This window comes from Arachis duranensis, chromosome 4 (assembly GCF_000817695.3).
Source record: "Arachis duranensis cultivar V14167 chromosome 4, aradu.V14167.gnm2.J7QH, whole genome shotgun sequence".
Taxonomy (NCBI): domain Eukaryota; kingdom Viridiplantae; phylum Streptophyta; class Magnoliopsida; order Fabales; family Fabaceae; genus Arachis; species Arachis duranensis.
The window spans coordinates 106524681-106547870 of record NC_029775.3 but is presented as its reverse complement, the minus strand read 5'-3'; the positions used below and the strand labels follow the sequence as shown (position 1 = coordinate 106547870).

At 32.2% G+C, this 23190-nt stretch overlaps 3 protein-coding genes across 6 annotated transcripts in view; 2 read left to right on the top strand and 1 right to left on the bottom strand.

Moving 5' to 3' along the window:
* The window catches only part of LOC110280206 (receptor-like protein 9DC3), a 46723-nt gene extending 34197 nt beyond the window's left edge, over positions 1 to 12526 (top strand). Inside the window, 6 exon segments of the mRNA XM_052260659.1 lie at positions 5179 to 5190; positions 9617 to 9733; positions 9736 to 10495; positions 10568 to 10657; positions 10955 to 11257; positions 11414 to 12526. Coding sequence (XP_052116619.1) covers positions 5179 to 5190; positions 9617 to 9733; positions 9736 to 10495; positions 10568 to 10657; positions 10955 to 11257; positions 11414 to 12318 — 2187 coding nt within the window. The 3' untranslated portion in view covers positions 12319 to 12526.
* A 36-nt stretch (positions 12527 to 12562) lies between these two features.
* LOC107485569 (phenylalanine--tRNA ligase, chloroplastic/mitochondrial) lies at positions 12563 to 16852 on the bottom strand. The gene is given in 10 exon segments (XM_016106113.3): positions 12563 to 12837; positions 12943 to 13056; positions 13698 to 13802; positions 14342 to 14386; positions 14524 to 14703; positions 15039 to 15115; positions 15664 to 15794; positions 15796 to 15956; positions 16096 to 16286; positions 16531 to 16852. Coding segments are annotated over 10 exon segments (1269 nt in total). The 5' UTR covers positions 16745 to 16852; the 3' UTR covers positions 12563 to 12786.
* A 1189-nt stretch (positions 16853 to 18041) lies between these two features.
* LOC107485568 (shaggy-related protein kinase theta-like) lies at positions 18042 to 22955 on the top strand. 4 transcript variants are annotated; one of them, XM_021140873.2, is made up of 13 exons: positions 18042 to 18308; positions 18726 to 18784; positions 18959 to 19051; positions 19151 to 19210; positions 19759 to 20031; positions 20126 to 20200; positions 20399 to 20455; positions 20565 to 20705; positions 21060 to 21110; positions 21713 to 21808; positions 21927 to 22010; positions 22126 to 22228; positions 22513 to 22955. In XM_021140873.2, exons 4-13 carry the CDS (start codon positions 19163 to 19165, stop codon positions 22572 to 22574), a joined length of 990 nt encoding a protein of 329 aa, XP_020996532.1. In that variant the 5' UTR covers positions 18042 to 18308; positions 18726 to 18784; positions 18959 to 19051; positions 19151 to 19162; the 3' UTR covers positions 22575 to 22955. The 4 variants fall into 4 exon arrangements, with proteins under 4 accessions (XP_020996532.1, XP_015961597.1, XP_052116161.1 ...); XM_016106111.3 differs by having other exon boundaries at positions 18599 to 18784; XM_052260201.1 differs by lacking the exon at positions 18726 to 18784 and having other exon boundaries at positions 18966 to 19051.
* The last annotated feature ends 235 nt before the right edge of the window (positions 22956 to 23190 follow it).

Below are 23190 nucleotides of genomic sequence, written 5' to 3'. Positions count from 1 at the left end.
ACTACAGCATTGGATCGACGTTGGTTTGGGTGGCTGGTCAGATTTTAGTGGTATTCCTTCACCGTCAGTGCCGGCTGATCCACGTAGGGTATCAGTAGATATGGCCCATGGTTTATGGGGTCGTACTTCCGACCACACGTCAGAGAGTGCGTCATGTGATAGTGGTTTTATTCAGCGTCAGCGGGCATACGCAGTTGTTGACACGTTCAACCCCTGTCCATCCGCTCCAGCAGAGGCAGGCGGGTCGGCCGCTCCGACAGATGCAGGTGGGTCGACCGCTCCTACAGAGGCAGGCGGTTCGAGAGCTCCAGGGGTGGATGACTCAGTTCGAGGTCACCCATATGACCTACGAACGAAGCAAAATCCACCTGATAGGTATACTCCATCACGGTTTGGTCAGGGCATTATGCGTAAGGGACTGCACTGATTCGTTGCAAAGAAGTGAGCTTCGGTTTAGGTTTTTTAGATCTTATCTTCAGAATTAACTTAATGTAAATCGTGTTTAATGTTTGTTTTGTTAACTTATGTAAATCGTGTTTAATGTTTGTTTTATTAACTTATGTAATCAGTTAATGACAATATTAAGCAAACATTAAATTATCAATGGATAGACTTCTTGAAAAATACAAATACGTCTAATTTCAAAAGCATCAACTAACAAAATGCAAATTAAAAATTACAAACATGACCGTATTAAACTATGAACCAGCACCACTCGGTCCAGCATGCTGAGGACACCTACTCCGACTATGACCCTAAGCACCACAGATATGGCATATCCAAGGACCACGCATGTCGCGTGAGTCCATTTCATTCAAGTATCGGGTCAGTTTGGGCCTGCCTTTAGACGTTCGCCTTAGCGCGGGATTAGCGACCAATGTGAGTCCCTCATAAGCAGGCCATGTCTTCGGATCACCTAATGGTGTGAACTCAAATCTACATACCTTACGAACCTCCGTCATCTTGTACACATCATGCACATACAACTGCCAATCGAGACGCTAGTTAGCACAACAAGCAATAACATGGCGACATGGTATTCGTTCAACCTGAAAGTGCCCACAGTCACACGTCCGTCGCGCAAGATCAACAACTAACACTTTTTCAATAGTCATTTCACGCACCTCAAACACCTCATTTCGTCTATCAAAGCGGTACACAACTATATTCCCAGCATGTTGCATACTTACTTCTATCCGCTGTTGCGCAAATGCGGAGTACGTATATCCAGCACGCTTGCGTTCGCGAGTCTCGACACTCTTCCGCGTAAAAAGTTCATTTAACATATAATATGTTGCTCGGACCAGTGCCGACACAGGTAGATTATGGGAACCCTTCAACACTGAGTTAATGCACTCGACAAGGTTCGTTGTCATATGGCCCTATCGATGTCCCTCTTCGAATGCCAATACCCAATGTCTGAGACCAATGGCATCGCACCACCTGGTATATGCCTCGCCTCGCTCTTCCAACCTCTTATAGTTGATATTGTACTCCTCCACCGTTCTTGAATACCCTATGTTGACAACAAGCTTTTGCAAGTGAGGGACTTTGAATGCTCTTAAGAAGTTACTGTCGATGTGTCTTATACAAAACATCCACCATGCTCTTAGAGGTTTGCCAGTCACCACCGGAACGATTTACTGCTACCTGTATTGACTCATGTTGGTCTGATATTATACCCACACCATCTTTTCTAACAACATACATTCGCAGATTCTTGAGAAAGAAGTGCACGCATCAGCTATCTCCCCTTCCACCAAGGCAAAGGCGATAGGCACAATGTTCTGGTTCCCATCTTGTGCAACAACGACTAGAAGTGTACCTCTGTATTTTCCGTATAGGTGTGTGCTGTCAACCTGAACCAGGGGCTTGCAATGCCTAAATGCCCTAATGTATGGATTGAAACTCCAAAATACACGATGAAGTATTTTTACACCTTGCGCCTCCTCATTCCCTACAGTGGTCGTGTTTCTATTTGGACAATTGAGCCAGGCATCTTCTGCACCATGACCAAGAGCCACCATGTCAAGGCTTGGTAAAAATCCTCTTAACCACCGAAAACTTTGGCTACAAACTTCTGCTTTGCCAACCAAGCATTTCGGTAACTGATGGTATAGTTAAACCTTGATTGGACTTCTGCAATTATAGATTTCACCTTGATGGACGGGTCCGTCTCGACCAATGGCCTTATAGCCTCAGCAACTGTATCTGAGTCCAACTTGGAATGATCTTGTGAAATCGTTCCGATCGTACACGTGTGCCTACCGTTGTATCTGCGTATCTTCCAATAACCTTTTTTCCGTATCAAGCTGGCTCGGTTAAGCCAGTCACATCCACGCCCGTACATCTTGCATTTTGCATAGAACGTCTGTGGCTCAGACTCATACACATCATAGTCAACTCCTATAGATATAGTGAAACTTCTAATTGCTGTGACGACCGACTTTCTAGAGCTGTATTCCATTCCAATTCGGAACTCTCCGTCCTCAGGATCAGCAATTCCTACAGAAAGCCGAAATCATCATTTATTGCTCAATCCAACGTATAAACTAACAAAAACTTATTATTTAGTCAACACGTACCTATGTTTGCATATTCCAGAAACTCAAGGGCATGCATGGCCTCGAGATCCAACTCAGGCATAAAAGGTGGAACGTCCATCGGTTGATTGCTCGACAGATGAACCACTACATTCTCTGCTGCTGCCTCAACTCCCACATCACCATCCTCATCTTCGTCGCTGGCCTCATAAGTGACTTCAAAGTCTTCTTCGCTGTCACTATTCATTCCTTCGTACACTGCAGCTCTATCATCATGTATATCTATATCATTTTGAACCGCCACTTCCTCTACAGTTTCAAACTCAACGTACAACTCAATCTGTGGGTGTCGTATCTGAGTCTGCCGGTGAATTTGAAACATATTTTGCATACTCGCTTCATCAGTGATCGGCATGGCATCAAACTGTATTAGACCACCAAAAACTATAATCGGATTTCGGTACAGAATTCTGCTCACTGTCATTAATGTACCGTTCTCCATGCTTTGACAGAGGCCGTTCTGCAGCTCCATTAACGTCATCGTGCATGGAACCATAAACAAAAACGGATTATGGGACACAAACCTCACTCCCTCATGAGTATTATGTATTATCTCACCGTTGTGATACACCACCAAGTTTGCGGTGTCCTCCATTACACTAACAATAGTCTCAAAGAACACTCATAACACACTCTAATCTTTAGTATGCAAAATACTAGCGAGCTCTGCCTTATATAGAGAGGTGCATTTAACACGCTCCCCACGTGCTGCCTGCCTCAGCCAATCACGCTTTGACACGTGTCAAAACGCCCCCCACGTGCTGACTCAGCACGCCCCCCACGTGTTGCTACTTGGACCAATGCATGTTCGTCACGTCAGCACGCCCCCCACGTGCTGACTCAGCACGCCCCCCGCGTGCTACCTTGTTGGCTCAACCTCATCAAGCCACGTAGCTTCCACGCCCCCCACGTGGTTCAGGCAACACGCCCCCTGCGTATTGTGCCTCCATCTGACACGTCCACATGTCTGTAATACACACAGTATACCCATTTTTAGCCAATACACCACAAAGTAATCCATATCTAAATTAATGAGACTCAATATAGAGCTTAAATTTGCCAAATTAAAAAAAATAGATAAGATCACAAAGTAAATAATGGAGTGAACTACCAATCATGTTCCTGTCCATTTCTCAGAATGACAACGCGACCCCTCACCATAAAAACGACCCACTTTGGTCCCTGTCCTTTATCTTTGTGACCCAACGCGGTCTCTGTGGGTGTTTTTTGTCAACTCTGAACGGAAAATGTTGACGTGTCTGGTTCAAAAATGGACAGGAGCCTAATTGTCTTTAAATTTAAATTGGTTAGGTGTTTATTTATCCCCATTCTTTAAATGATATTTTTTTTAAAAAAATTATTCATTATATTAATATTCTTTTTTTAATAAATTATTGAATATATGGTATAATAAGTACAAACTAATTAATAAATTGTTCAAATTTAAAAATATCATTTATTATGAATAATTCTCAAATATAATTTTTAAATATATATAAATAATAAATATTAAAATTCGGTTAATACTTAATAATAATAATCCTATGATATACTATTAGTATTATGATCTAAATAATTTTTACAATAAAATAGAAACTAATGAACACATTATTTGATATATTGTAACATTTTTTTAAGTAATAACAAATTTAATTTTTTTTATCTCTTTAAACTAAATTAATAATTCTATTTGTTATCTTAGCACTAAAATACACTATGAGTAGGCTACTAATAGTCTAATACACATTATATATTATGTTTTATTTCATTTAGTATTAGACTATTAGTAGCCTATTCATAGTGTATTTTAGTGCCAAGATATCAAACAGAATTATTAATTTAGTTTAAAGAGATAAAAAAATTAAATTTGTTATTACTCAAAAATTTTTCTATATATCAAATAATGTGTTCATTAGTTTTTATTTTATTGTGAAAATTATTTAGATCATAATACTAATAGTATATCATAGGATTATTATTATTAATGTATTAAACGAATTTTAATATTTACTATTTATATATATTTAAAAATTATATTTGAGAATTATTCATAATAAATGATATTTTTAAATTTAAATAATTTATTAATTAGTTTGTACTTATTATATCATATATTTAATAATTTATTAAAAAATATTAATATAATGAATAAAAAAATTTTAAAAAAATATTATTTAAAGAATAGGGACAAATAAACCCCTAACCAATTTAAATTTAAAGACAATTAGGCCCCTGTTCATTTTTTAACTTGACACGTCAGTATTTTTCGTTCAGAGTTGACGGAAAAATACCCACATAGACTGAGTTGAGTCACATAAGTAAAGGACAGGAATCGAAGTGGGTCATTTTTTTATGAAGGATCACATTGTCATTCTAAAGAATGGATAGGGCCAGATTGGTAGTTCACTCTAAATAATGGTCAATAACAAAATTTTCAAACAGAACATATTATCGAAGAATTAAATACCAAAAAAAGAAGAAAAAATTGGAAAAAGTGAAAGATTATGGCCAATCAAATCACCTTCAAGTTTAATGGACAAAGAACATTTTGCCAATTAGAATAAAATTTACAAAGTCATTTTTTATTGTTTTTTCATTCATCTAAATTTAAAATAATAGGATATATTCTCTAAACAGAACACATGAATGAATCAATACACTAATAAATGTGTGTTTGGATTACAGTTTGCAAATAAAAATTTGTATAAAATTAATTTTGCAAACTTGATTTTGATGAAAAGTAAGTTTATATTAAAGTGATTTATATTTGGCAATCTTTATATCAAAATAAATTTTAATAAAATAAATGTTATTTGGATTACACTACTCAAAATCACTTCTAGATAAAAAATTACTAAAATAAACATCGACTTAAATAATTTTTTTTATATTATTCTATCATTTTAATTTAGATATTTGAATAGATTTTATTAATTAATTATATAATAGAATTAATATTTATTTACTAAAATAAAAATAACATATCAAAATTAGTAAAATATATTTTTAATTAAAATTAAAAAATATAAATTTTAGATATATATATATATATTATATTTTTTTAAATTTTAAGTATTAACATCAAAATGTTAATTTAGTATTCTTTTACATTATACTCTTATTCTAATTCTTTAATAATCTTATTCTTAATATTATTTTGGAATTCAATATTTATGATTTTAATTATTTAATTATTATTTATGATTAATTTTTTATTTAATTTGTCTTTTTTAAAGATATCATAATTTATATTATAAAAAATTACATTAAAATATAGTACACGGGAATTACAATTATAAAAGAGCATACTAAAAATAATAAAATTAAATATTTATCTTGATAGTGATGAAAATAAATCTAAAATTTTTTTATGATATTTTTATATAGATATTTTTAGTATTTTTAGTACTTTTTTTTAATACGCTATAATTTTACTATTATTATTCCATAAAAAAATAACAGGTAAAAAAATTTATGTAAACAAAAAATAATAAAAATTCAATAAAGAATAATAATATCCAAAAGAGAGTAATAGAGAAAAAATATTATAAAGAAAAATAACAAAATTAATCATATAAATAATATAAATAATGGATGATAAAATTGATAAATAGAAAATAAATTTTATCTTTATGTTCAGAAGAAGAAACAATTGCCAAACTAAAAAGTGAAGCTTTTAAGAAAATTAAACCTATATTTGATACTTCAAACGCTAATCCAAATATACTCTAAATTCCACAACTTATATATGAAAGGAAATAGATAAAAATTGTCTTACCGTAAAGAATATTTTTAGAAAATCAACTGTACATCTTTAAAACTATAAACTAATACAACCTAGCTAGTCAACATGAGAGTTTACATTTGATAATAAAGAAGAAAATAGACAAAAACTCAAAATAAATAAGGCGTAGTAATAAAATTCCCAAAAAATAAGATGTTTCCAAAGAATTAAACACAAAAAAGTGAGGGACTTTGACCAATCAGATGATAATTCACCATCAAATTTAATGAACAAAGAATATTACACCAATTAGAATCAAAATTTACAAAGTCATTATCTATTGTTTTTTCATTCATCCAAATTTAAAATGATTTCATACATTCTGTGCGCACGGTAAAGGATAAGAAAACCCATAATAAATGGATAAATGAATAAATTTCATAATTTATATTTTAAAAAGAATAGGTAAAATTAAAGACAAAACCTTGACTTTCTCTAAAATCAGCAGAGCTAGACATATGAAATCATATGGAAAAAAAAGACAAAACAAAGTACATTTCTTTTTTTTTTTAAATAAATAGCTAAAAACACAGCTAACGAATTTACACAAAACCTTATATCAAACTACTATTGTGCATACAAAATTAAATAAAAGTAACAATCCACATACAACATATGCTTAATATTTGTGTTTCTTCTTCTTAATCACTATCATCCATGTCAAATCACAATTCTTCAAAGAAACAAAATTAATTTAATTTACATTTGTATTAATAATAAGCCATAATCTTTTGTCAAAAATGAAAATAAGGTATGAAAATTAAATATAATTGATTAAACATTTTAAAAATATTTTTAACGAAAACATTTTCAAAAAATAGAACAAACTTTTGAAATTATTTTTAAATCAAGACACGATATTTTTTATTTTAGGATAAACGTTTAAATCTCTCCTCTTTTTCTATACTTTTTTTTCATACGCTATATTTATCCAATGTACTTTCACGCTATATATCACGTTGGAAATAATGCAATGTAAAGATTCCTGGTATAATATTCGAATTTTGAAAAAATATAATAACTAACTAAGATTGAAAAAATATAATATTCTAATTTTTTTTTGTATGATATCCTCGTATTCTTAAAGAAAAAAAAAAGACAGTTTGAATTTTGAAAAATATAATAACGAACTAACGATGGTTAATTTCAAACTTGCTAAATCTTATCTTTAAATATAATAACCATGTCTTTTTAGTAGTCTTCTCTATTCTTCAATTCTTCTATACATTACTTTGGATTTCATCTGAAATTTGCAATGGGTGAGGTAGATCGATGGTCAAGTATTCATCAAGATTTGTTAAACAAAATTACAAATCGGTTTCATTCATATGACAATGACTACCTTCAACTACGATTGGTTTGTAAGCAATGGAACTTGAAACTTCCAAAGATCCCTAATGGCAACAAAGTTCCGTGGCTGCTACTACCTATTGGTGGTGGTGGTGGTGCTGCTAAAGAATCTTGTGAAGAATTTCATTCTCGTGAAGAGGAGGACATTTACCATATCATGCAATTACCTACCATTGACGAACAAATTCCTAACACAGGTGGTCTTGAAGAGGAGGGGATTTATCATCTTATTCTACCAGAGCTGCAAGACAATAACATATGTGGTTCTTGTCATGGATGGTTGATAATCGTAATGGTATATGAAGGTACGATAAGAATGTTAAATCCTTTTACAAAGGTTCACTTCGAACTTCCTCCTATTTCAACTCTCCCCAATGTAATTGATATTAATGGGGATGAATGTACTATTTATTTTGGAGGTCAAATTATCACTCGAAATACCATTCTTATGCATAAGACCCAAATTTGGAAGGCTGTTATAAATTCAACTCCTACCAACGATAATAACAATGATTTTATAGCTGTGGTCATATATGGAGGTCTTTGTAGTTTGGCTTTTTACAAGCCTAATGACAAGAGATGGCATAGATTTTCAACAAGATACACCGACATTTGCGATGTCATATTTTTTCAAGAGAAAATATATGCAGTAGATTACGAAGGCCAACTATACGAATTTGATACCAAAAATAAATCAGGACCAGTGGGAAGAATTTATGAAGCCACACCACCTCCATCGGATATTGTCTTCGGAAGCTTCAAGTGTTACTATCTAATTGGATGTGATAATGGAAGTTTATTGATGTTGATAAGACATATAAGACATCGTTACCTGGGGAATAAAAAGTATTTTGTGGAGACCGTCAAATTCTGTGTCTATGAATTGAAGAAAAATGAAAAAGCATGGTCAAGAATATATGATTTGGGAAATTACATACTAGTAATTGGACTCAATTCTTCTGTTCAGATGTTGTCGAGCAATTTTTTAAATTGCAAAGGAAATCAAATCTACTATACAGATAACATGCGTTTGGTTCACTCATCAGACTTTGCTACGCATCATGACGTTGGCATCTTCAATTTGAAAGACGGGAGTTTCAAAAGATTGTTAGCAGATGTAAAATTTTTTTGTTCTCCTGTTTGGATATTATCCTAAGTTTTCTTTTTGTTTTTTTCTTTTTTTATCTTAGACTTTTAGTATTAGTTTGGATTGATTTGAGTATTGGAATTCTCATGATTTCTCTTGTTATTTCAAGGTCAAGTTTGAGGCTTCAATTTGCCAATATCATGCAGGACTATTACTTAGAAGAAGCTTTCAAATGCGTAATTTTTTTTTTGGAAGAATTTAATGAGGATCATGGAGTGCGTCCACCGGGTTTATAAATAGATAATAGATTAGTACTACGCCATAATGGTGAACGTAGAAGAGAAGACAATGTCAAAGTAATTAAGTATTAAGTATTGGTACTACGAACCAAGCCATAATGGTGAACGTAGAAGAGAAGACATTGTCAGAGCTATTAAGTATATAAGAGAAATTTAGAAACACCTTTGAATCCATTTATTGTTGACTGCGACGTATGTAAGAGAGACTTAGCTCCCTTATACTGGGTTTTGACTGATGTTAAATGCATGATGGAAATCGCATTCATTCAAATTGGATTAAAATGAGTCAACTAGCAGTAAATCACGTTAATCTTTACCATTCGGGGGAGTGTTGTTTCTCTATAAAAGACAACTGGTGTCTGCCAAACTTGTCATCTCAATATTTGCATTGCACTAAACCTATTAAGCCATGGGATATTTATGGTCTCTTGTTTTTCCAACACTTTTTCTTTTTCTTTTTCCACTGCTCTTCTCATCGTCCACTATCATAAAGGCTCACCAATGTCACGGAACTGAAAGCAATGCCTTGTTGCAGTTTAAGGAAAGTTTTGTGATTACTAAGTCTGCTTCTTACAATCAGGTCAGCTATCCCAAAACTGTTTCTTGGATCATTGGATGCCAAGCATAGATTGCTGCTCTTGGGATGGCATCGAATGCGACGAGTTCACCGGTCATGTGATTGGCATTGATCTGAGTAGCAGCCAGCTGTATGGATCAATAGATGCTAATAGCAGTCTGTTTTCTCTTGTACACCTTCAAAGCCTTGATCTTTCTGACAATGACTTCAGCCACTCTCAAATTCCAACCAAGATAGGTAACTTTTCACAGCTAAGATACCTCAATGCTAGCAAATCAGGATTTTCATCATCTGTGCCTGATGTACTCACAAACCTCACATATCTGCAAAGTCTCGATCTTTCCTGTTGTGACCTGTATGGTGAATTTCCAGTTGAAATATTCCATCTTCCAAACTTGACAAGTTTGGTTTTGGCTTACAACCAAAACCTTAATGGTGTGATTCCTGATTTACAATCAAGGTCACTCATTAGCAAGTTGGTTCTCCATGACACAAACTTTAGTGGTAGAATACCAACATCCATTGGTAATCTTACTTCTTTAAATTGGTTGACCATTGCACAATGCAATTTCCAAGGATCTATTCCTTCTTCGTTTGGCAACCTCAATCAACTGGTGCATCTAAATCTTAAATCCAGCGGATTAACCATTGGCACCTTTCCATTATTTTTTTTGAATTTCACCCGCCTATCTTTCTTATCCTTAGAAGGATGCAACTTAATTGGTGAGATACCATCTTGGATAATGAACCTAACATCTCTGGATTACTTGAATCTTAACAGCAATGCATTTCATGGTGAAATCCCATACTCTCTTTTTAGAATGGACAATCTTACATCTCTTTCTCTACCCTTCAACTCGTTGCAAGGGAAACTAGAGCTTGGATTGTTTTTGAAGATGAGAAGGCTTTCTTTCCTTGATTTGTCTTACAACAAATTATCTTTGCTCAACGAAAAAGGTTCTTTCAATGCTACCCTTCCCCCACTTGAGGTCTTGTACTTGGAGCAATGCAATTTAACTGGCGGAATTCCAACTTGGATAATGAACCTAACTGGCTTACAGTGGTTGGGTCTTCAAGAAAATCACCTTCAAGGTGAAATTCCTCACTCTCTGTTTTCACTAGAGAATCTTCACACACTTTCTCTTAGTGGTAATTCTTTGGAAGGAGAGATTGAGAATGATATGTTTTTGAAGCTCAAAATTCTTAGTTATCTTTCTTTATCCGACAACAAATTCTCTTTGCTCCCGGGGAAAGGTTCTTCCAATGGAACCCTTCCTCCATTAGAAGTTGCAGATTTGGATTCATGCAATTTGGTTGAGTTCCCATCCTTTTTGCAAGACTTGGATCAATTGACATCTCTAGCCTTATCAATCAATGATTTCAAGTCAGTAGTACCTAACTGGATTTGGGAGAAAAAAACTCTTCAAAGTTTGTCCATTTCCGGGAGTTCATTGACAGGGGAAATATCTCCATTGATCTGCAATCTAAAATCCCTTGTGCTTCTTGATCTGGCCAATAATAACTTAAGTGGCAGCATTCCATCATGTTTGGGAAGCTCTAGCCAATCTCTTCAAATCATGATGCTACAAGGAAACAAATTGTTTGGCCACCTTCCCCAAACATATGTCATGGGAAGTGCACTTAAGATGATTAATCTCGCTGACAACAATTTGCAAGGCCAGCTGCCAAGAGAATTGGTCAATTGTAGAATGCTTGAGTTTCTTGACGTCAGCTATAACGTGATCAATGACTCGTTTCCCTACTGGTTGGGATCACTTCCTGAGCTGAAAGTTATCGGCTTACGTTTTAATGAATTTCATGGAACTATTAATTGTCCAAGTATATGCACATTTCCAAAGCTTCACATTCTTGATCTTTCCCACAATAAATTCTCTGGAAATTTGACTCCAAAGATGATCAAGAATTTGAAGTCCATGACAACTTCCAACATAAGTCAATTAAAATATGAGGATTCGACTGTCAATATTGTGGGAAAATCTTGGCTTACTTATGTTTCCTATTCATTCACAATGTCTAACAAAGGGGTTGTCACGGATTATGAGCGAATTCAGGAAACATTTTACTGCATGGTAGCCATTGATATTTCAAATAACAGAATTTCAGGAGAGATTCCATCTGTTTTGGGGGATCTCAAGAGTCTTGTTTTGTTCAACATGTCCAATAACTTCTTTACTGGTGAGATTCCATCTTCCTTTAGAAAGCTCACAAACCTTGAAGCACTTGATCTTTCCCTCAATAGTCTGTCGGGAAAAATACCCCAAGAATTAGCAGAACTCACCTTTTTGGAGTTTTTCAATGTGTCCTTTAACAAACTCTCAGGTCCTATACCAGAAAACAATCAATTTTCCACGTTTGAAGGCAACTGCTTCGCGGGAAACCAAGGCCTGTGTGGGATTCAGTTGAAGAAGAAATGTGATGGTAATTGGTTTTTCCCGACAAGACTTGATAGTGATTATGACTTAGGATCTATCATTGAATTCGATTGGAAAATAATTCTGATCGGATACGGAGGAGGAGTTGTTGCTGGACTGGCACTTGGAAATGCTTTCGGTTTAGATATTCTTGCATGGTTAAAAAGTAAGAAATTACTTTGCTAGATTGCTTTTCTTACCCCTTTTAAGTCCTGTAGTAGTCTGTTTTTTAGTAAGAATTTCCTATATGCTCTTGTAATATGTGTAAGCCATTAAAAGTGATATAGTAATAAAAGGTTTGAATAATAAAAGAGTTTTTATGTTAACCTCACTGTTTAAAATTTAAGAGAAGAGTCTTTTATAGAGCAATGATACGAGGAATAGATGCAAGTCTGCTCTTACTATTTTTACTTGTTTTTGAGGCTAAGAATAGACAGAAATCACAATCAATATCTTGTGCGGTGGAAACATCATGTCAAGGAAAATGAGGATACAAAATCCTGTTTATAGCAGTGTATTTTGACCATGCAAAAATGGAATAATACATATATCGGTCTATAGCATGAATCACATGCTCGGAGGAGGAAAAAGATCTATACATGAACAAAATTGAGAACAAACAGCAACTCTTCATAATCATAAGGACATCAGAGCTCATCTTAACACAACATTTAATTTGCTTTGCACCTGATCTCTTACTTTCCACTGCGTTTAAAAAGATTGGGGTTGGGGTTTAGTAACTTCCCAAACAAAATAGACATTATAAGACCAAGATTGATTCTAAAAGAAGGAATTAAATAAATTTAATACCTGCAGATCGTTAATTTCATCATCAGTAAGAGAACGTTCCATAGACCTATATGCAATCCTATAGCAGTGGCTGGTCATTCCTTTCTTGTTGGTAAAATTGTCTATTAATTGCACCTACAATTTCAAAAGGCAAAAAAGAGGAAGGAACAGGTCAACATTTTTCATTTGGTGCATCAGAAAGGAAGAAAGAATGAGAACACCTAACTGATCCAATTAAATTTTTTCAGAAAAAGAGAAAGGAGGAGGAGGAGCAGGAGAAAGGGGGGTAGGAAAAAACAAACAAAAAACAAATAAACAAAGGAGAAGAGGCAAATAATTGACCATGAAAGGATGGTAAATGTAAAGTTGCTTCATTAGAAACCATGGGAATCTATTTTATGGTTCCTGATATCAAGTTACAATTCATGCATATTGTGTTACAGCCTTTGCCAAGCAAAATGGTGTTGCAAATGCCCACTCCGATCTTTTGGTTGGTTTAGCAACTTGTTCCCTTAAACTGAATCACATTAGTTTCAGCTGATAATAATACTGTGAACAGATTATTTCAGCTTCTGCCTAACAATTTAGTGAGTTTATTATTAACGCTTGGTGCTATGATGACTTGGGAAGATATCATTACCCCCAATTTTCAATTCCAGATCAGATCACCCCAGATACATTTTCAATCCATTAGACATTCAGGAAACAGCAACACTGATAATCCACATACATTTAAATGCAAGAGAAAAGGTTCACTAGAACTTTCAAAGAATTACCTCTTCTACAAGATCCCCAGCAATTCCTCTGACAAGTTCACACAGATTGTTTTCAGTAAATGATTCATTGATCCAGAAACTGATGTCCTTATAACAAGGTGGATACTGTGGAAGAAAAATAGAGAGAAAAAGAGTTAGAATTCTCAGTTAGAATTTTGCTAATTTCTTATAATCGAAAACTGGACAGCCAACCATAAACAGCACATAGACCCACTAAGTTCCCGGCAAAAGATGAATGCCAGTAAGACTATTCAGTTGAAGACCCTCTAGTTTGAGATTTACAAATAGGATAAGCATCTTTGGGCAAGAATGAAACTAAACAAACAAATAAAAACAGGAACTTGATCACAAAGGCCCTTGAACCTTGACATAGCGAAGCATCAAAACCACATTCCTAGATATCTCATCATTTAGATTTTAGATCATCAAAATTCTCACCACACTTTCTATCTGAACAACAAAAGAAGACATATAAATATAGGCTATCATAACTTTGATAACATGGAACTTTCTCAAACACATTTCAAATGTGATAACATATCTCAGGAAAACAATATTCTCAGTGATGAATATACACTACACGGCTGATTAACAATAAATGTCAACACCTAAGAGCAAGCACACAGATACAGTGTAAAAGTTACCTTTGAAAATGGCTTAAATTTGACTCCCAACTGGCCCTCTGAGAACTGTGTTCAAAATATATAACCAAAGAAAATGACAAGAGTAGCATGTTAGAGATCCTAAAAGAATGACACTTATAGCACAATAATGTGATTCTCAAGATTAGAAAATCATATGTCTTCTGAACAAATCCAAAAAATACCTGGGAGGTAAATCGCTCATCATTTGACCAAAAGAGACGAATATCTGGTATGTCAAATAAAACCATTGCTAGCCTCTCCAATCCTAGGCCAAATGCCCAAGCAACATTGTTTGGCTTCCCATTTTTTCTTAGAATCTCTTGCTCTGTCACTCCACAGCCCAAAACCTCCAACCACTTTTCCTGGAATAAAAGAAAAAATAAGCAATATATAAAATTAGAATCAGAACAATACAGAAAGAAAATATGAGAGAAGAGAGGAAAGGACACAAGCCTAAAAATGATAAATAAAGGAAAGCCGATCACATTGCTTAAGCTGCATCTCTGAATTAAAGATGGTTGAAAAGTGTGAGTATTGACTACTAAAAACATAAATAGCTGGATGGCATGGAATGATCTAGTGACAAATGTTTAACTTTTGGTCATCTCCTAAGTCCTAACCTACATTTATTTAGCAATTTCATTTTGTAAACCCAATGTGTTAAAGAGATAATCTCATAATCATGACCATAGCATACCTTGAAGTATATTTCAAGTTCAAATGATGGATTAGTAAATGGGAAATAAGTATCCACCCAGCGCATTTCCACAGAACCTGAAATTAATCATTTAACTCCATGAGACAGAGAAAAGAGCAGATGGAAAATATTACAGATAATCAGTTTGCAAGTTGGCTTAAAAGGACTATCAAAAGTTCACAACTAGACTGCTTCAAATATAATTTTCTAGCAGATTCTACCCTATTATTCCAGGAGTACAATAATATAACCATCCTAAAAACTTCATATTTCCAATTTCCTGTTGAAAGGGTTTTCTTTCTGCTCAGAAATTATGAATGAGCAATCCCATTAATTTATGATTACTTGTATATAATATGTATTCTCTTAGCTGAAGGAGACTTTGTTGGATGACTCCATAACTAGAATCATTCTAGAGTCTGTTGAAATATCTTTCTATCTTGTCATGAATAATACAATATGCATGTACAGAGGTGCACTGTATATGCAAATGCAATCAATATTTGTTTCTATCATTTACAATGATTAATCTACTTTCTTTAACTAATCCATCTTACGAGTCCTAATAAATTATCAATTTGCAGCAACTAGCACCAAAAAGTGTGTATTGGCCATTAAGAAATACCAAATAAATGGCGTGCTAAACCCTCAAGGCATTTCTTTAAGTCAGCTGCTGCAAATGATGTGCCATCCAATTCAGATGCCTCCCATTCCTCCGGAGCAAAAACACGAAATCCTTCCATCTACAGAAAAATAAAAATAAAAAGAGGAAATTTTATAAAGTTGATAATTAGAAATCAATAATTCAGCCTGATGAGCACTTGTATGGCATCTCAAAACAGTTTGAGGGTCTACATAGTACGTATCATTATAGCTTCTACTCACATGATCTTCCGGAACCAAGACATCATCAAAATTCTGCAAGGACAAGAAGATCATCACACTGAAACAAAATGGAACATCAACAACAACAACAATCAATTTGCTAAACAAAATCTACAACAAGAACGACACAAAGCAAAAGCACAACTAGCTCTTCAACTGTTTCATGTCATACCTCCTTCACTGAAACAATAGGACTAAGATCATCGAACTTATTGTACTTATTTGAATAATTTGTGTCAAAATACTCGTATATTGCATTCTTGAGTATCCCAAGAGGGTGTTGATCTCTCCTATGGAGCTGCACTCCTAACTTTGAAAATATATTGTCTGGCACATTATTCGTAGGATCATCCCTCACCACATCTATGTTACCACCAAGACAAACTAATCAGAATTCTATTAAGCACAGAACAAACATATCAACACCACAAAATTATAAACACATTAAACTGTGACAAAAAAAAAAGTATAACATATAAAAATTGAAAAACTCAATCTTGGAACTTTCATGAAATCACTTCACTTTCAAATTTCAGATCAAACAGCATATAAAAGCATCATAAACATCATTGAATTGTTAAGAAAAACAGTAACGGAAAGCTCTGACCTTCTCTGTTAACCTTGACTCCGCCGAGGTCGAGCGCTGAGAAAACAGGTTGCTTCCATTTCTTGCGGGAAAGGTTGGGAGCAGAGATAGAAGCAGCTGAAGAGGAAGAAGAAAAGGACGAAGAAAAAGCGAAGGTTCTTGTGAGAAGATTGGTACGTTGACGAAAGAGAGAAGATTGGAGTTGCACGAAAGAGAAGGATAGAATCGTTGCCATGGCTTTCGTTCACTGTTCAGTGGTGTTTCAGTGCGAAGCGTTAAGCCTCACCCGCAACGCCGTCGTTTTTGGGTGGCCACAACACTTACACGCACACAGAAAAGAAAGAGAAAGAATGCTGACTCAGCCCGTTTTCTTATCGGGTTGGGTTCGGTGATTCGGTTGCATTATTTTCTTACTTCGGGTTGGGTTGGGTGATTCGGTTGAATTATTTTCTTACTTGATTTTTTTTGGTATTCGCTTACTTTAATTTTTATCCTCATACTGTTATTCTATTATCAAAATGGTTTTTGTCTCAATATAAGCCCAAGCTCAACGCTACAAAAATATTAGTACGAGGACAAAAAGTTTCGTTTTTGTAGTATAAAATTTGGGCTTATATAGGAACAAAAAGCATTTTGATATTCAGGATTTATGTGGAATTGTCAAAACTGGTTTTTTAGTATTTTCCAAAAATCTCAACATTTGCAAATCACTCTCACTATTTTATTTCAAGTATCTAGAAATTGTCGGGGACGAATTCAATTTTTTTTTTATGAAACACTAAATCTGTTGGAGAGTTTGGTGTTTTTTCAAAAAAACAATTTTTTAAGTACCAAATCAATGGGATTTTTAGTGTTTTTTCAAAATAAAAATTTAAAAAGCGTAATTACGGGGGCAAATTTTGCTTGTTAAAAAAATTTAAAAATAAAATTAAGAGAGACTATTTATTTTTTCAAAAAAGAATTAATAAAATGAAATCATTATTGGAGACGAATTTTGTACTACGTCACACACCCATAAATTAGTCCATACACTAGTTTTTCTTCATTTTATTTTATGAATTCAAAATTCTTAATGTTTTTTTAACACATTAATCTCTCTTCTTTTTTTCTTACAATTTACTAAGAAAAAATTACTAAGAAGATTTAAAGTAATAATAGTATTTTTAAAATTACAGTGTTGTCCTGAAGTGTCGCATAATCTATTGTTAGAAGCATGTTACACCCACGAACATGCCGTTCATATCTCATCTGAATCCGAAACTTCATTTTCCATAATCTAACCTCTCCTAAAATGGTACTTTAATTTCAACTAGAAGATCTTGATTGTCTTAACTCAATAATCAATGGTGAAGATCTTAGGTTTGACTAATTAATTAAGAGTAACAATGATTGGGTTTGATGATGAGCCAGGCTTAACCGTTGAAATAAAAAAAGTGCCACGTAGCACTCCATTTAGGGAAGGGACAGAGGAAAAATAGAAAGGTGTATGTGTTCATAATATAATTAAGGTTTGTGTTGCCTTGTGCATCCATTTTCTCTCAATTTCTTTGTCCCCTTTCTTTGTTTGTGAGAAAACTGGGGTAAAGAAAGAGAGAGAAAAACCACCTTCTTCATCTCTCTCTTTCCGTTTATTCTGCATTTTAATAATAATAAAAAAAAGTTTGGGAGAGATTTGAAGGTATTTGTTAAGGTTTGGATTTGTGTTTTGTTGTGGGGGCTGCAAACAAACCACCATGAATAATATGATGAGAAAGTTGAAAAGCATTGCTGCTGGCAAGACTTCTCTTCTTCCAGATTCTGTAAGCTTAATGCCTTTTTTCTTTTTTCCTTTTTTTCCTAATTTAAAGATCTTAAAACATTTATTTTTAGTTTGTTTCTATTTTTCTTGTATTTTTTTTTTCTTTCAGATGTTTTAACATTTATTTCATCTAGTAAAAAAAAGGGAGAAAAAACTGTTTTAACGAAAATAAAAAATGGGACATATTTTTAATCACTTTATGTTGTAATTCATATCATATTATAATTCTTAAGAGTCATTTCCTAATGATGTTTATTATAATTATTATTATTATTTTGTTGTTGTTTTGAGGGAGGGGATGATTTTATGACAAAAGGAGATAACTTTGGTGACGATATTGAAAGCAATGCAAATGATAGTAATGATAGGGGGCATCACATAAAAGAAGCTAACGGAACATCTAATTCCAAAAATGTAGCTAAAGAATTGCACGAAATCAAAATTAGGGATGAGAAAAGCAAAACCAACAATGGAAAGGTACTTAATTATTAATTAATTATCATTCAATATATTTTTTTTCTATATAACATACAGTACTATGTAAAATGTAAAATCATTTCTAATTCTCTTATTCATTGCAAAGTAGTAATTATCAAACAAGTTATTATTTTGAAAAAGAATAATAATAATAATAACAATAATTGTATGTAGGATATAGAAGCAACAATAGTGAATGGTAATGGAACAGAAACAGGTCAAATAATCACTACTGCTATTACTGGTCGCGATGGACTATCAAAACAGGTGATGTCTTCTTTCTTATGGATCACATCATCACTCCATTAATTAATTAATTATTTTTGGCTAACAACTAACTCTAATTAATATTGATGACTATGTTAGACAATCTCATACATGGCAGAACGTGTGGTTGGTACCGGTTCTTTTGGTGTTGTTTATCAGGTATTCATATTCATTGCATCAAGTGTTGTTTTATGGAAAATGTTTGATAATAAAAAAAATTAGCTAAAAAATAGTTATAACTTATCTTATTTAATATTTATTAATTGTTACAATAATTAATAAACATTAAATAAAATAAATTTTGACTATTTTTTTTATCTCCCTAATATTATTATTATTTTATTTTATTCACTCGTATATATTAATATTTATACAGCAGAAATGTTTGTTAAATATTTAAATTAATACTAGATTTTTTTTTACTGAAAATATTGACTTTTGATCTCCTAGCATTTAAAAAAAATCTATTATATATAATAAACATATGAGAAAGATTTAGTGTGTGTATATGTATATATTAAAAGATATATATCCTTTATCATATATAATCCATAAAAATTATATTTTGTTTTATCCAATTAAGACTTGAATTCATGATTATTTTAGTTTAAATATAAAATACTTGACATCTTTATTAATTTTATATTTATAATTATTACGCATATTAATTTATAATAATTCTTATGGTTTGAATATATATGATGTAGGCTAAGTGTGTTGAAACGGGTGAATTAGTTGCAATAAAGAAAGTGTTGCAAGACAAGAGATACAAGAACAGGGAACTGCAAGTGATGAGAATTCTTGACCATACAAATGTTCTTAAACTAAAGCATTGCTTCTATTCAATGGCAAATAAAGATGAATTGTACCTTAATCTTGTTTTGGAGTATGTTCCTGAAACTGTCTATAGAGTCTCAAAGCAATATGTCAGGGTGCACCAACATATGCCTGCAATTTATATTCAACTATATGCATACCAAGTAAGTCTCAAAATTATTGATACTTCAATTCCATCACTTTTTTTTTTCTTTAAATTCTCTTTTTTATATTGACTTTTGATAAAACTCCTTGTAGATATGCCGTGGTTTAAATTATTTGCATCATGTGATCAATGTGTGTCACCGTGACATCAAGCCCCAAAATCTCTTGGTATGATATTTTACAATTTTGCTTAAATATTTTAATATGTTGATTTCGTCAAAATTAAATTTTTTCGCATATTTTTTAAAATCTTAACTTTTATTGACGGTCTGTTCGTCGGTAATTTGTCGCCTCGCGCGATAATTTGTAATAGTATAGCAGCGAATAAAATTATTTATTTTTGTCAAATTGTTTTACATATGATAGGTTAACCCCCAAACTCATCAGTTAAAGATATGTGATTTTGGGAGTGCAAAGATGTTGGTATGTATATGCTCTTATTTTTATTTTATTTTTTATAATCAAATTAAAAAAATCTTATGATGTGCCTAATAATGTTGTGATATTATTGAACTTGAATTTATTATTTTAGGTGCCTGGTGAACCAAACATATCATACATATGCTCAAGGTATTATAGAGCTCCAGAACTAATATTTGGGGCAACAGAATACACAACCGCCATAGATGTTTGGTCAGCTGGTTGTGTTTTAGCTGAGCTTATGTTAGGACAGGTTAGAAACCTCTTAATTTTATGTTAGATAAATTTAATTGATGGTATAAAATGTTTTTTTTATTAACTTCCTTTTTTTTTAGACTTACATGTACTCTTTCTTCTTCTTTTTTTTCCTTTCATTCTTTCATTATTTTTAGTAGATATTTATTTAGAGCCAAATAAATTTTTAGTTAGACACTTGTTTAGGATTGAAGATAATGATATTATTTAATTTTTAAAAATAGATTCTGCTTATGATTAAGTAAAGGGTTTAATCTTAATATATTATAAGTATAAATCTTGACATTCAGTTACATCCTTCCTTTTGTTTTCATATTGATTCTTATTTATGAAAATGATGTCTTATTTGCAGCCAATGTTTCCTGGAGAGAGTGGGGTGGATCAATTAGTAGAGATTATTAAGGTAATAAAGTTGTTGTCTTCTTTTTTATTTATCCATCGTTGTCACATTTAGGTATATCGTTACATCAATATATCTAAATAAGTTACATATTTTGTTGTGATATATACTCTAACAAAAGAATTTTCCAACAAAAAAGAGTAATATATAAAATATTAAGACTAATAATACATTATCAATAAAATTTATTATTTTTTGTTGATATTTATCAATTTTAAATCTTAAATACTAAATTTTAAATTTTAAATTCTAATAATATAAAAAATAAAATATTAATTTAAATTATATATTAACTAATATTGATAAAAAAAAAGTGTTCATTCTCTAACATTTTTTAAAATTAATGAATGAATTTGTTTTATAGTAATTGCTATAATGTTTAAAAATATTTATCTAACTTAACAAAAAAATTAAAAATTAATATTTAATTTTAAAAATATAAAAATAAATAATTATTAAATATTCAAACTTTATCATAAAAATAAATTAAATAAAAATTAAATACCAAATTATAGACCCATAAAATTCACATATTTCTTATTGCAAGTGCAGTCTTACATTTTGTTACTTCATCTAATAAGGGTAAATATCTGACATATATATAGATTTTGGGAACACCAACCAAAGAAGAAATAAAGTGCATGAATCCAAATTACAACGAGTTTAAGTTTCCTCAAATAAAAGCTCATCCATGGCATAAGGTCAGCAATATCTTTTGTTTCTTAGTTCTCACCTAACATTTGTAATTTAATTATATAGTAATTGATAACTATGACCAATCGAATATTTAATTAAGTATATTATTAAATGATTATTCAGGTTTTTCCCAAAGCAATGCCTCCTCAAGCAATAGATCTAGTCTCAAGGATGCTTCAATATTCACCTAATCTACGTTGCACTGCTGTAAGAAACTTAATTAACTGTTAGAAATACTCTTCTTCTTTTTTTAATTTAATTTTACCATTATTGTAAATAAATAGAATCACTGTAATTTTATTTTATTTGTTTTATTTATTAGTTGGAAGCGTGTGCTCACCCATTCTTTGATGATCTCCGAAACCCTAACATAACCTTGCCAAATGGGCGACCATTACCACCTTTGTTTGATTTCACAGCTCAAGGTAATTTAAATCTTCTTCTAATTTTACTTTTTTATTCTTTGTTAAATAAGAGTTATTTAGTTTAATTAGTTTTTATTTCAAAAAAAAGTTCGAGGACTAGTAATTATAATTGATATTGATGAATATTTTTGTCAGCAGTCTAACATAACAATTTTAACAACATTTTTAAATATTATTGACTAACTGTTGGTCAGAAATAATAGATTGTATTATAAAATTGTTTTTTATTTTTTGTTTTTCAATTGCTATTAATTTAAATAATGAAATTAAATGAAATGATGCAGAACTAGCGGATGCACCTGATGAGTTGCGTCGACGTCTAATTCCAGAGCATGCAAGAAATTAATTGAAGCAATTGTGACACATTATTTGTAGATATGGTTTTTTGATGATTAATTAGATATTCAAATTAAACCAGCAATGCTTTCACATACATACATACATACATATATAATATAATATTAATAATTTTATTATATTATATTATATAATATATGTATGTACATACATATATATATATCTTCCATAACAGACAACAGTTTAGGTTTCTTTGCTGTCCAACCTATGCACAAACATGACACAAAATTATGAACCTTAACATGTACACCTCACCGTGTAATAACCTCTTTATGATGGACCATTTTTAAAGACCACCATCCATAATATCAAGAGACCATGTTGTTATTAATTAGTTTATTTGATCAATTGTAGGAATGTATGATTGGGGATAGGGTTACATTGTTGTTTAATTAAGTAGATTTTTTGATCGATGTATACCTCAATTATCAAATATAATTAATTAATGATCAGTTCTTAATTCCAATCCTTTTATCCCCTATTTTATATAGTGCGTGAAATTAAAACTTCACTGTTTTTTCAATGGATTGTGTGGAGTATTCAGGTCATTATAGATTCTTTTTGGCGTTTGTTTATTTAATTTATCTTGTTTTCATTAAAAGAAA

Excerpts from the sequence above, each read along its gene's own strand:
- LOC107485568 (XM_016106111.3), top strand. The coding sequence starts at position 18,243 with ATGAATAATATGATGAGAAAGTTGAAAAGCATTGCTGCTGGCAAGACT. Across the intron at positions 20,706-21,059 it reads CTGAGCTTATGTTAGGACAG|CCAATGTTTCCTGGAGAGAG; the intron begins GTTAGAAACCTC and ends TCTTATTTGCAG. Across the intron at positions 21,809-21,926 it reads AAGCTCATCCATGGCATAAG|GTTTTTCCCAAAGCAATGCC; the intron begins GTCAGCAATATC and ends ATGATTATTCAG.